Below are 12,845 nucleotides of genomic sequence, written 5' to 3'. Positions count from 1 at the left end.
GCTCCTGGCTACCTGCTTGAGGAGGAAGGGAATGCCTGCTCCTGGCCACCTGCTCGGGGAGGAAGGGGACGCTTGCGCTTGGCCACCTGCTCGGGGAGGAAGGGGACGCTTGCGCTTGGCCACCTGCTCGGGGAGGAAGGGGACGCTTGCGCTTGGCCACCTGCTCGGGGAGGAAGGGGACGCTTGCGCTTGGCCACCTGCTCGGGGAGGAAGGGGACGCTTGCGCTTGGCCACCTGCTCGGGGAGGAAGGGGACGCTTGCGCTTGGCCACCTGCTCGGGGAGGAAGGGGACGCTTGCGCTTGGCCACCTGCTCGGGGAGGAAGGGGACGCTTGCGCTTGGCCACCTGCTCGGGGAGGAAGGGGACGCTTGCGCTTGGCCACCTGCTCGGGGAGGAAGGGGACGCTTGCGCTTGGCCACCTGCTCGGGGAGGAAGGGGACGCTTGCGCTTGGCCACCTGCTCGGGGAGGAAGGGGACGCTTGCGCTTGGCCACCTGCTCGGGGAGGAAGGGGACGCTTGCGCTTGGCCACCTGCTCGGGGAGGAAGGGGACGCTTGCGCTTGGCCACCTGCTCGGGGAGGAACGGGACGCTTGCGCTTGGCCACCTGGTCAGGAAAGAAGGGAACGTCTGCGCCTGGTGACTCACTCGGTGGGAGGGATAAAGCGACGCTTCTGTGTGGCAACCTACTTAGGATGGAATGGGACAACTGTGCCGGGAATCCCGCTTTGAAGGAAAGGGATCACCTGCACCTGGCTACCCGCTCTGCTGGGAAGGGCATTCCTGCGTCTGGCACCACATCGCAAAACCTCTTGTTCCAGAGAGCCCATAAGAAAGCAGCAGCTCTCATTGTGGGAAATGTCAAGCTGATATCCTCCTCCATTACTTCATGATGTCCCTCTTGTTGCAACCTTTTCTTGTTTTACCCATTCACAGGCAGGCCGCCCTGGAAGTCACAGCTAAGTATTGCCGCAATGAGCTGGAAGAGTACGGGACGTGTGTGAGCAGTAAACCGGGAACCTGGCAGCAAGACTGCCATGAGCAGAAGGTGAAGGTGGCGCAGTGTACTTCATCTCAGTGAGTAGCCGCAATAAATCAGGTCTTACCCTAGTATACTGTGGCGTGGCTTGTAGCTGTTCTTTGTGGCATGGTGCCGTCTGTGTGAAATTTTGTTTGTTTTTCTTAGATTGTTTTTACATCCCCACAACATAAAAGGGGTTAACCAGCTGATTAAAAGAAAATTAAATATATTTAAATAGCTGTGACCGGGATTACAAAAGAATAAAAAAAATACACCACAACTTCTGTTCCAAAGTTTACTTAGTCCACGCTGGACACTGAAAGTGTCCAATCACTGGCTGAGTAGGACACCATTACTACCAGTGATTGCTTTAGCACTACGTGTAGGACGCCCTACATACAGGGAAAATGAGTCATTACGCAATAAAATATTTTTTACAAAAGTATCAAAAGTACTTTATTAGACACATTATAAACAGCACATGCAGGGTCTCCAAGTGATGAAAATAGCCCGAAAAAAACTGGTCCTGACCATGGACTACATAACTAATTACCTAGTGGCACATTATATATTGGGATTTTGTTGACCTCACTTGACTACACAATATTAACTTAAAAAAAATGTTTTGCAGTAAACAGATGACAATATTGGCTCATTATTTAGCAGTGCATTCGTTCATAGTAATTTCATTACATTCAGTGAATCATGGTAATAGTGGAATACAGAGTTTTAAATAGAGCTAAATATGCATATCAATTTCAAGATTAATTTATTGGACCATACCACTTTAAAGGGAAGGTGTCGTGCCCAAAAAAAAATTTCAATAACTGAAAAAATGTAAAGTATTAATGTTTTAATGTTTTGTTTAAGTATTATTTGTTTTTAATTGAGCAAAATATAAAATAAAAATTAAAAAGTTTGATATTTTCCACTCTTAAACACTAGCGGGAGCAGCTGCTGAAATCCTACAGAAATCCCACTGTAGAAAAAGCCTGGATTACAGCTGCAGTAAAGTGGGCGGAGTCTGCTCTCCTGTGTGTGATGTCACAGCCCCCCCTCCCAACCTGGGTGTTTCCAACGGATAAGAGAGAATGAAGTGTAGGGACACAGTGCAGAGCCATTTTGTTGGTGACCACAAAAGTCTAAAGTGTCACCAAGGACAGCTGCATCGTGCTCCTCACTTAACACTCTGCACGCCCCAGTCTTGCAATGCTCTGCTGCATGCACGCACACCTGCAATGCTCTGCCACATGGACGCCCGCAGTGGATATATACTGTGTAAGTGACAGAGCACCCAGCATGAGGGCAGCGGAGCCAGCATGTGTATATACTATATACCATGTACTGTGTGTATATACTATATACTGTGTGTATATACTGTATGAACACTGTGTAAATTCTGTGTGTGTGACCAAGCAGCATGAAGGAGGCGGAGCCAGCGTGTGTATATACTGTATACCATGTACTGTGTGTATATACTATATACCGTGTGTACACTGTGGATATACTGTGTGTGTGTGACCGAGCAGCATGAAGGAGGCGGAGCCAGCGTGTGTATATACTATATACCATGTACTCTGTGCATATACTATATTATTATTATTATTATTAATAATAATAATAATAATAATAATAATTAATAATAATTATTATAGCGCCATTTATTCCATGGCTCTTTACAAGTGAAAGGGTATACGTACAACAATCATTAACAGTACATAACAGACTGGTACAGGAGGAGAGAGGACCCTGCCCGCGAGGGCTCACAGTCTACAGGGAATGGGTGATGGTACAATAGGTGAGGACAGAGCTGGTTGCGCAGTGGTCTACTGGACTGAGGGCTATTGTAGGTTGTAGGCTTATTGGAAGAGGTGGGTCTTGAGGTTCCTCTTAAAGCTTTCCACGGTAGGGGAGAGTCTGATGTGCTGAGGTAGAGCGTTCCAGAGTATGGGGGATGCACGGGAGAAATCTTGTACGTGATTGTGGGAAGAGGAGATAAGAGAGGAGCAGAGAAGGAGATCTTGTGAGAATCTGAGGTTGCGTGCAGGTAGGTACCGGGAGACTAGGTCACAGATGTAGGGAGGAGACAGGTTGTGCATGGCTTTGTATGTCATGGTTAGTGTTTTGAACTGGAGTCGTTGGGTGATGGGAAGCCAGTGAAGGGATTGGCAGAGTGGCGAGGCTGGGGAGTAGCGAGGGGAGAGGTGGATTAAGCGGGCCGCAGAGTTTAGGATAGACTGGAGGGGTGCAAGAGTGTTGGAAGGGAGGCCAGAGAGCAGGAGGTTGCAGTAGTCGAGGCGGGAGATGATGAGGGCATGCACTAATGTTTTTGCTGATTCTTGGTTAAGGAAAGCACGGATTCGGGAGATGTTTTTGAGTTGTAATCGGCATGAGGTGAAGAGGGCTTGGATGTGTGGCTTGAAGGATAGAGCAGAGTCGAGGGTCACTCGAAGGCAACGAGCTTGTGAGACTGGGGAGAGTAAGCAACCATCGAGTTTGATGGAAAGGCTTGTTGGAGGAGATGAGTGAGGAGGAGGAAAGACAATGACTTCTGTTTTGTCCATGTTAAGTTTTAGGAATCGCGCAGAGAAGAAGGATGAAATAGCAGACAGACATTGTGGGATTCTGGTTAGTAGAGAGGTGATGTCCGGTCCAGAGAGGTAGATCTGTGTGTCATCGGCATAGAGATAATACTGGAAGCCGTAGGACTCTATGAGCTGTCCCAGGCCGAAGGTGTAGATGGAGAAAAGCAGGGGTCCAAGAACTGAGCCTTGGGGAACACCGACAGATAGGGGGCGAGATGAGGAAGTGGTGTGAGAATGGGAGACGCTGAAAGTTCGGTCGGTGAGGTATGAGGATATCCAAGATAGGGCCAAGTCTGTGATGCCTAGAGATGAGAGAATCTGTAGTAGGAGGGAATGGTCTACTGTGTCGAAGGCAGAGGACAGGTCCAGGAGGAGGAGGATAGAGTAGTGTCGCTTGGCTTTGGCGGTTAGTAGGTCGTTAGTGACTTTAGTTAGGACAGTTTCAGTGGAATGATGCGGTCGGAAGCCAGATTGTAGCTGGTCAAAGAGAGAGCAGGAGGAGAGGTATGAGGACAATTCAAGATGGACATGCTGTTCTAGTAGTTTTGAGGCATAGGGGAGAAGGGATATGGGGCGATAGTTTGACACAGAGGATGGGCCAAGGGAGGGCTTTTTGAGGATGGGTGTAATAGAGGCATGTTTAAAGCATGAAGGGAATACACCAGTTGTTAGTGATAGGTTGAAGAGATGGGTTAGGGCTGGGATGAGGACTGCGGTGATGTTGGGGATGAGGTGCGATGGGAGCGGGTCCAGTGCACAGGTTGTTAGATGTGATCTTGAGAGTAGAGTGGAAAGATTGTTTTCTGTCATGGTGGAGAAGCTGGATTTGGAGGAAGAAGGCTGAGTAGCTATGATGAGGGGCTGTGGTGATTGTGGGCCAAAGCTTGCTCTGATGTTGTCAACCTTCTGCTTGAAGAAAGTGGCAAAGTCTTCAGAGGAGAGGAGAGGGAGGTGGTGCTGGAGGACGGAGGAGAGAATTAAAAGTGTTGAATAGCTGTTTAGGGTTGTGAGAGAGAGAGGATATGAGGGATGAGAAGTAGGTTTGTTTTGCAGCAGTGAGTGTGGACTTGAAAGTGGTGAGGGACTCTTTATATGCAATGAAGTGCTCAGTGGAATGAGACCTCTTCCATCTGCGCTCAGCAATTCTGGAAGCCCCTCTCAGTTCTTTAGTCTGACTTGTGTGCCAGGGTTACCTGTTGATTGTGCGGGTTTTGGTGTGTGTGAGGGGGGCAGCTGATTCGAGAGCTGCAGAGATTGTAGTGTTGTATAAAGTTGCAGCAGCATCTGCATCATGTAGAAATGCAATGTCTGTGAGGGGGAGAAGGGACTGAGAAAGGGCGTGTAAATCAATGTGTTTTATATTTCTGCGAGGGTGTGAAAGTTTGTGCAGGGGGAGTTGCATAGTTGGAGAAGAGAGGGAAGAGAATGTGAGTAGGTTGTGGTCAGACAGGGGGAGAGGCGAGTTAGAGAGGTTAGATAGGGAACAGAGGCGAGTGAAGATGAGGTCCAGCGTATGGCCATCTTTGTGAGTAGCTGCAGAAGACCGTTGGGTGAGGCCGAAGGAGGCAGCGAGTGTTAGAAGTTTGGAGACAGATGAGTGGGAAGTGTCAATGGGGATATTGAAATCACCCATGATGATGGTGGGGATGTCGTTGGAAAGGAAGTGTAGTAGCCAGGTGGTGAAATGATCAAAAAAGGCAGTGGCTGGCCCTGGAGGGCGGTAAATAACAGCCAGTTGAAGGTTGGAGGGGGCATAGATGCGAGCGGAGTGCACCTCAAAAGATGGGAGAGTAACCGAGGGTGGTAGTGGAATTGGTGTAAAGGAGCATTGGTCAGACAGGAGCAAACCAACTCCTCCACCATGCTTGTTGCTGGGGCGGGGGTGTGAGAGAGTTGGAGACCGCCATAAGAAAGTGCAGCAGGAGAGGCAGTGTCAGAGGGGGTGAGCCAGGTTTCAGTGATGGCGAGGAAAGAGAGTTTATTAGTGATGAAAAGATCATGAATGTAGGATAGTTTGTTGCAGACAGAGCGAGCGTTCCATAGAGCTCCTGTTAGTGGGGGCTGGGTGGATGCGTATGAGGTTTGAGAGGGTGCGGAAATTTGTGTTAGGTTGTGGATGTGGGTTTGAAGTGACAATAGGGATGTGGTGAGGAGGACCAGGATTTGGAGAGATATGCCCAGCAGTGAGGAGAAGCAGAGAGAGTGTGAGTAGGTGGGAGCAGGAGAGGCCATGAGGTGGCCGTGTGTGTCTGGAGACACTGGGTGTAATATTGAGGAAAATGTCTGAGGGAAAGGTGAGATGGGTGGGGAGGATGGAGGGAGAGATGAACAGTTCATTAGGCTGGTTTCACACTACGTTTATTTAACATGCGTCCTGAACGTTTTTTTGCTGCAAAAGCGGATCCTGCTTTTACAGCAAAAAACGCATGCTAACGCATCTGTTATTTTGCAGGATCCTGTCACTGGATGTTTAGGGGCGGGCATTGCAGTCATGTGATCGGGAGTGAGGGGAACTAAACGTGCCAGACTGGGAGCCGGCATCTGACAGCTGCAGACGCTCGTAACCAAGGTAAACATCGGGCTTGGATACCCGATATTTATCTTGGTTACGAGTGTCTGCAGCTGCTAGGAGCAGGGCTGCCTGCACACGTAACCAACGTAAACATCGGGTAACTAAGAGAAGTGGTTACCCGATATTTACCTTGGTTAAGAGTGTCCGCAGCTCTCAGGTGGGAGAGAGAGGGAGGAGAGGAAGGGGGAAAGACAGAGATAGAGAGAGAGAGAGAGAGAGGGTGAGGGAGGGAGGAGGAGAGAGAGAGACAGATCACGCGAGACTGGTTCTGGGCATGCTCAGTACAAAAGCAGGATCCTGTTACAACGCAACTCAACGCATTCTGCTAGGCAGGATCCAGCGCTAATTGAAATGCATTGCAGCTCGCGGCGCAATGTGAAGGATCCTGTGAGATGCGTTATTTTGACAAAGGTAAAAAACGCTACAAGTAGCGTTTTTGAAACATGTTAAAATAACGCAAAAGTACGGATCCTGTGTCTAACGCACGCAAATGCATGCGAACGCAGGTGGACGCGAGTCCATTGCAAATGCATTGAAGTGAAAACGCATTTGCACTGGATCCGTTTTTCCGCTAAAAAAACGTTATGGACGGATGTTAAATAAACGTAGTGTGAAACCAGCCTTACTTGGTTTAGGGATCAGAGGGGGCAGTAGAAAGTGAAGTATTATAGGGGTGAAAGTTAATAGACACACGAACATTGTTTACATTGACTATGTGGTCAAATACCTTCCGGTCACTTCCTGCCCAATTCTGGCCTAATTCAATGCATCATACTTATATGGTGCAGACTTCTATTGGGGCAGACAAAGTCTTTGGGCAGACTTTGAGCTGTGTCAGTATATACACATACAAGTGCATTCAGCTGTGAAGGGGTGGGGTACAACAAGAACCCCTTGATCACTCAATCAAAGAAGCCAGATACAGCATCACATAGGCAAAATAAACAAAGGTCATAAAAGGAAGGTGGGGGAACATGGGTGGGGGAGGTCACAGATGCTGCAGCGTGCCAGGAAGATATTGAAGCAAAGAGGGAACAGGTCAGATATATTGGAAAAGCAGGATGAAGGAATTGACATACCATGTATTAAAACACACACACTTTGTATATACTGTGTACACTGTGTATATAGTGTGTGTGTGTGACCAAGCAGCATGAAGGAGGCGGAGCCAGCGTGTATATACTATATACCATATACTGTGTGTATATACTACATACCGTGTGTACAGTGTTTATATACTGTGTGTGTGACCGAGCAGCATGAGGAAGGCGGAGCCAGCGTGTGTGTATATACTATATACCGTGTATTGTCTGTGTATATACTATATACTGTGTGTGTATATACTATATACCATGTGAACACTGTGTATATACTGTGTTTGTGACAGAGCAGCATGATGGTGCAATGCTCTGCCGCGCGCTCACCCGCAATGCTCTGCCGCGCGCTCACCCGCAATGCTCTGCCGCGCGCTCACCCGCAATGCTCTGCCGCGCGCTCACCCGCAATGCTCTGCCGCGCGCTCACCCGCAATGCTCTGCCGCGCGCTCACCCGCAATGCTCTGCCGCGCGCTCACCCGCAGTGCTCTGCCGCGCGCTCACCCGCAGTGCTCTGCCGCGCGCTCACCCGCAGTGCTCTGCCGCGCGCTCACCCGCAGTGCTCTGCCGCGCGCTCACCCGCAATGCTCTGCCGCGCGCTCACCCGCAATGCTCTGCCGCGCGCTCACCCGCAATGCTCTGCCGCGCGCTCACCCGCAATGCTCTGCCGCGCGCTCACCCGCAATGCTCTGCCGCGCACGCGCAAAATGCTCTGCCACGCACGCGCAAAATGCTCTGCCACACGCACACACACAATGCTCTGTCAGGCACGCAATGCTCTGCCACATGCATGCACACAATGCTCTGTCAGGCACGCAATGCTCTGCCACATGCATGCACACAATGCTCTGTCAGGCACGCAATGCTCTGCCACATGCACGCACGCAATGCTCTGCCACATGCACGCACGCAATGCTCTGCCACATGCACGCACGCAATGCTCTGCCACATGCACGCACACAATGCTCTGCCACATGCACGCACACAATGCTCTGCCACATGCACGCACACAATGCTCTGCCACATGCACGCACACAATGCTCTGCCACATGCACGCACACAATGCTCTGCCACATGCACGCACACAATGCTCTGCCACATGCACGCACAATGCTCTGCCACATGCACGCGCGCACACAATGCTCTGACCCATGCACGCACAATGCTCTGCCACATGCACGCGCGCACACAATGCTCTGACCCATGCACGCACGCACACAATGCTCTGCCACACGCACGGACAAAATGCTCTGACCCATGCACTCACGCACAAAATGCTCTGCCACATGCGCACACACAAGATGCTCTGCCACATATATGCGCGCACACACACACACGCACACCCGCTGCGGCAGGGGGGGAGGGGCGCCGGTACACTACTCCCACGGGCCGAACGGGTGACAGGGGGAAAAGTTCAGCACACAGCATGATCGTTGTGAGCTGCAGAAAGATGACGCTGATCTCCTCCCTCTGCTGTGATCTGGACAGCCCAAGGGGCGCGTCCATTTCACAGCAGGGAGCTCTCCTGTAATAAGCCCAGGGGTTGGAGTCCGACTATCAGAGTCTATGCACAGGGGCTGCCATAAAGGAGTAAGTAACTGTCGTTACACACAGCAAATCCAGCATGGCAGCCCCCAGTGCCTCCAGTAAAATTAGAATGAAATAAAAACTAAATAAGCAGTGATTTTAATTTTGTATTAAAAATACTTGATATCATAATCACTATTTTTAATACAAAAATAAAAAAAACGCGACACCTTACCTTTTTAAACCACTCAAAACTTGCAGTAGATTTTGCTTGAAACTACTGGAGGCATGAGGGACCTCCCTAGGAGACTGCAATACTAAAATGGGTAATTTGACCTTTGTTTGAGCATGTAAATGGACCATAAATAGCTGTGCATTTAGGTAGGTGGGACAAGGAGCTAATACAGGAGTTTAATTATCTGCCTTGCTTTGTTATGCATATTACTGATAAGGATGGGCTGCTGTTGGTAGTAGCAAGCACTATTTGCTAATGAGGCATTAGCTGCTCATTGTTAAACAGCTATTATATAACAAGGGAACTGCCTTGAAGCGTCTAATTGGATTACAACTAGCAGCACTAGAACAGCTTCTATGACTAGTAAAGCTGGGTTTACACGCTGCAACATCGCAAAGGACATCCCTGTAACATCACCGGTTTGGTGACGCAATAGCGATCTCCCTAAGTCTCTGCTAAGTCTCTGGTGAGCGTTCAAACAGGCAAACCTGGCCAACAACACAACAGCGATCCGGACCTGCAGAGCGACCTAGCTGGTTGTTGGGGACGTTGATAAGCAGCCTTTTGAAAGGGAAGTTGCTAACAAAGTCGCTGCAAAGTCTTCACACACTGAAACTTCATGCTGCACAGCGGGAAACAAAGGACCTAGGAATGGTCCTGAACGATTTGTAACCATTACAACTTCACAGCAGGGGCTAGGTCGCTGATAGGTTTCACACACTGCAACATCGCAAACAACATCGCTATTGCGTCACAAAACCGGTGACGTTACAGCGATGTCGTTTGAGATGTTGCAGTGTGTAAACCCAGCTTAAGTGTAGAATGTCTTTTTCATTCATTCTGAAGCTTGGAGGCAGCTAGATTTATCACTGCATAGTGACTAGTTTACCTGCACATATATCTATCTATCTATCTATCTATCTATCTATCTATCTATCTATCTATCTAATGAATTGCAGATGTAGGCATATGTTTTGAAGTTGAAATTGATATGCTTATTTAGCTCTATTTAAAACTCTGTATTCCACTATTACCATGATTCACTGAATGTAATAAAATTACTATGAACGAATGCACTGCTAAATGAGCCAATATTGTCATCTGTTTACTTCAAAATAACATTTTTTCAGTTACTATTGTGTAGTCAAGTGAGGTCAACAAAATCCCAATATATAATGGACCAGTTTTTTTCTGGCTATTTGCATCACTTGGAGACCCTGCATCTGCTGTTTTATAATATGTGTTTTAGATTTCTAATAAAATACTTTTGATACTTTTGTAAAGAATATTTTATTGCGTTATGACTCATTTTTCCTTTATGTATGAATCCTGCTAAGAGTCGGCAAAATAATGTTTGAAAAAAACAAAAACTGGCAATGGTGGTTAATATAGGACGCCCTGTTCGCCATTTTGGTTTGGCACACTGATACATTGTGATTGGTCACCACGGTTCAGTGTTTCTGACGTTTTTCGATAAACACATTCAGTTTCCATCACTCTGTATTCCACTTTCTTCCCCTCAGTCCTATAATACGGAAGATCCGTACTCAATGTGCCGCACCCTTTGCGGCTTTTGAGCAATGTCTGAAACAGAACCAGACGGCGGTAGAAATCTGCTCCAAACACGTGACTGAATTTCTCCAGTGTGCAGAGAGCGTCAAGGTGCCTGACCAGGTAATATCTTGGCGTGATGTGTGACGGCGCCGACCGCTCGTTCTCATTATATTCACCCCCAACATTTCTGTCTTCACAGATTCAGAATTGACCGAGGATGCAGTGGCCAGCGAGGATCATATACCACGATCCTCATACAACTCTCATAGAGTGACTAAGGCCACCATTGTGTCATAGGCGGCCCAATAATGTACAGCTGATGCTGTAACTGAATAGAATTTGGTATTTCCTTAGTACTTTCTGGTATTTATGGGTTGTTTGTATTTTATGTCTAATTTTATCATGTTTCAAGGGGAAAATCACATTTATATTGCTGCTAATCCATAATGTACATTCTCCTATGTCAAATATAATTATTGAAACTTCTGGACAGATCTTTAAGAAATCCTCCAAATCTGATATTAAGAATAGTTGGTGAAGAGAACAAACTAAACTTGTTGCCCAATAACAACCAATCACAGCTCAGTTTTCATTTTTCTAGCACAGTTTTAAGAAATAAAAGCTGAGCTTTGATTGGTTGCTATGGGTAACAAGGCCTGTTCTTTCTGAGGCAGTGTTGATTAATGAGGCCTGTATTGTCGACTTAGGAATTTTACTTTTACTTGCGTGATCCTTGGGTACCATCTCATGTTGTCAAGTGGATAACTATAACTATCATATCTGTGATGCACTCCTTAATGAAATATGCTGCCATTTAAAGAGGTCGTCCAATGAAACAAGTTATCACCTTGGCGTAGAATAGATGATCGTTTTAAGGTCTGACTGCAAGGTTCTGCACCGATTGGCAGAATGGGGAAACTTTTATGCCTGTTAGGCTAGTTTCACACTTGCGTTGGGTTGAATCCGCTGGGTCCATTGCTGCGTCGTTTTGACGCATCCATTATTTTTGTGTTGTCAACGGATGCAACGGGTCCGTTATTTCACAGGAATCCGTTGGGCGTCCGTTATCTGTTACAGCATCCGTTAGGCGTCCGTCTAACGGAATGCGTCGGCTTCGTTTTTGTTTTTTTTTTTTTTTTGTTTGTTTTTTCCATTTCATTCTGGGCATGCTCAGTAGAAATTAGTGGAATCCAGCGGCGGATTCTGTTGTAAAGCACTTTTCAATGGAATCCGCTACCATAGGGATCCATTAGAACTATTGACGGATGTAACGGAATCCGCCGCTCGGCGTCATTTTAACGCAAGCAATTAACGTTACATGCTGCATTCCTTCCGCTCGGCGGAAGCAACGCAACGTGGGACAGCGGAAGCAACGCAGGTACTTTTGGCACAATCCGTCATCCATACAAGTCTATGAGAAACAGCGGAATCCGTTAACGGAGTCCGCTGTTTTCCAAAACGGCGGATTGTAACTGAAGGAAAACAACGCAAGTGTGAAAGTACCCTTACACAATGGAGTGGCATGGTGGACTCCTGATTGCCGTTACATTAATTCTCTATGGGGGCTGCCATAAAAAGCCAGAGTGCAGCATTTCAAAGTCCCACAGGGATTTAATCAGGCGGTGTTCGATCCTCATTCTGCTGATCGGTGCAGGTCTCAGTGGTCGGACCTCCCTATAATGTGGACAAATGCCAACTTGTTTTCACCATACAAACCCTTTAATTATGTCTTGACGTTTTTGATGAGATTCTGTGAGCAAACTTGTAGGAAGTTGACTCTTGACGTTGCGATGGTAGTTTGATAATGTTGTTCTTTTCCATTACTCTCGTATTCCAAAATAATTTAATAAAATGGAAGCTGCTGTGGTGCCCCCTTCAGGAATCAGGACTCGACTGCATCTTTGCACCTCCTAAAGTTGCTTTCTTTTGTACGCACTACATAAATATATACACACACTCACTCACTCACTATCAGTCTGGGTTCACATGGGCATATTTCATGGTCCATATACCACAATTTCCTCAGACATCAGACAGACCACCAGTCTCCAACCTGAACTTACAGCCTCATGTGTGTCTCTAAGTTTGGGAAAGTCGGGTCAGTCCAGCCATTGCAGTCCATACACCATGAAATATGCTCACGTGAACCTGGTATTATACCTCAGTCAGCCAAACCAACAACACTGTTGAAGTGGATTAACATTGCTTACGGTACTCTTGATTATAATACATGTTTAAAGCAAGAAGGCCTGCGGAGAC

The 12,845-nt window shown here is 47.5% G+C and overlaps 1 protein-coding gene across 1 annotated transcript in view; it reads left to right on the top strand.

The window, feature by feature from the left end:
• Positions 1 to 12,468, top strand: part of CHCHD5 (coiled-coil-helix-coiled-coil-helix domain containing 5) — a 17,435-nt gene extending 4,967 nt beyond the window's left edge. The window contains exons 3-5 of the mRNA XM_075346482.1: positions 934 to 1,074; positions 10,556 to 10,706; positions 10,786 to 12,468. Of these exons, the coding sequence (XP_075202597.1) occupies positions 934 to 1,074; positions 10,556 to 10,706; positions 10,786 to 10,797 (304 nt within the window). The 3' untranslated portion in view covers positions 10,798 to 12,468. The remainder of the gene's footprint in view (positions 1 to 933; positions 1,075 to 10,555; positions 10,707 to 10,785) is intronic.
• The last annotated feature ends 377 nt before the right edge of the window (positions 12,469 to 12,845 follow it).

This window comes from Anomaloglossus baeobatrachus, chromosome 4, assembly GCF_048569485.1.
Source record: "Anomaloglossus baeobatrachus isolate aAnoBae1 chromosome 4, aAnoBae1.hap1, whole genome shotgun sequence".
In the NCBI taxonomy this organism is placed as follows: Eukaryota; Metazoa; Chordata; class Amphibia; order Anura; family Aromobatidae; genus Anomaloglossus; species Anomaloglossus baeobatrachus.
This window is presented reverse-complemented; position numbering and strand designations above follow the sequence as displayed.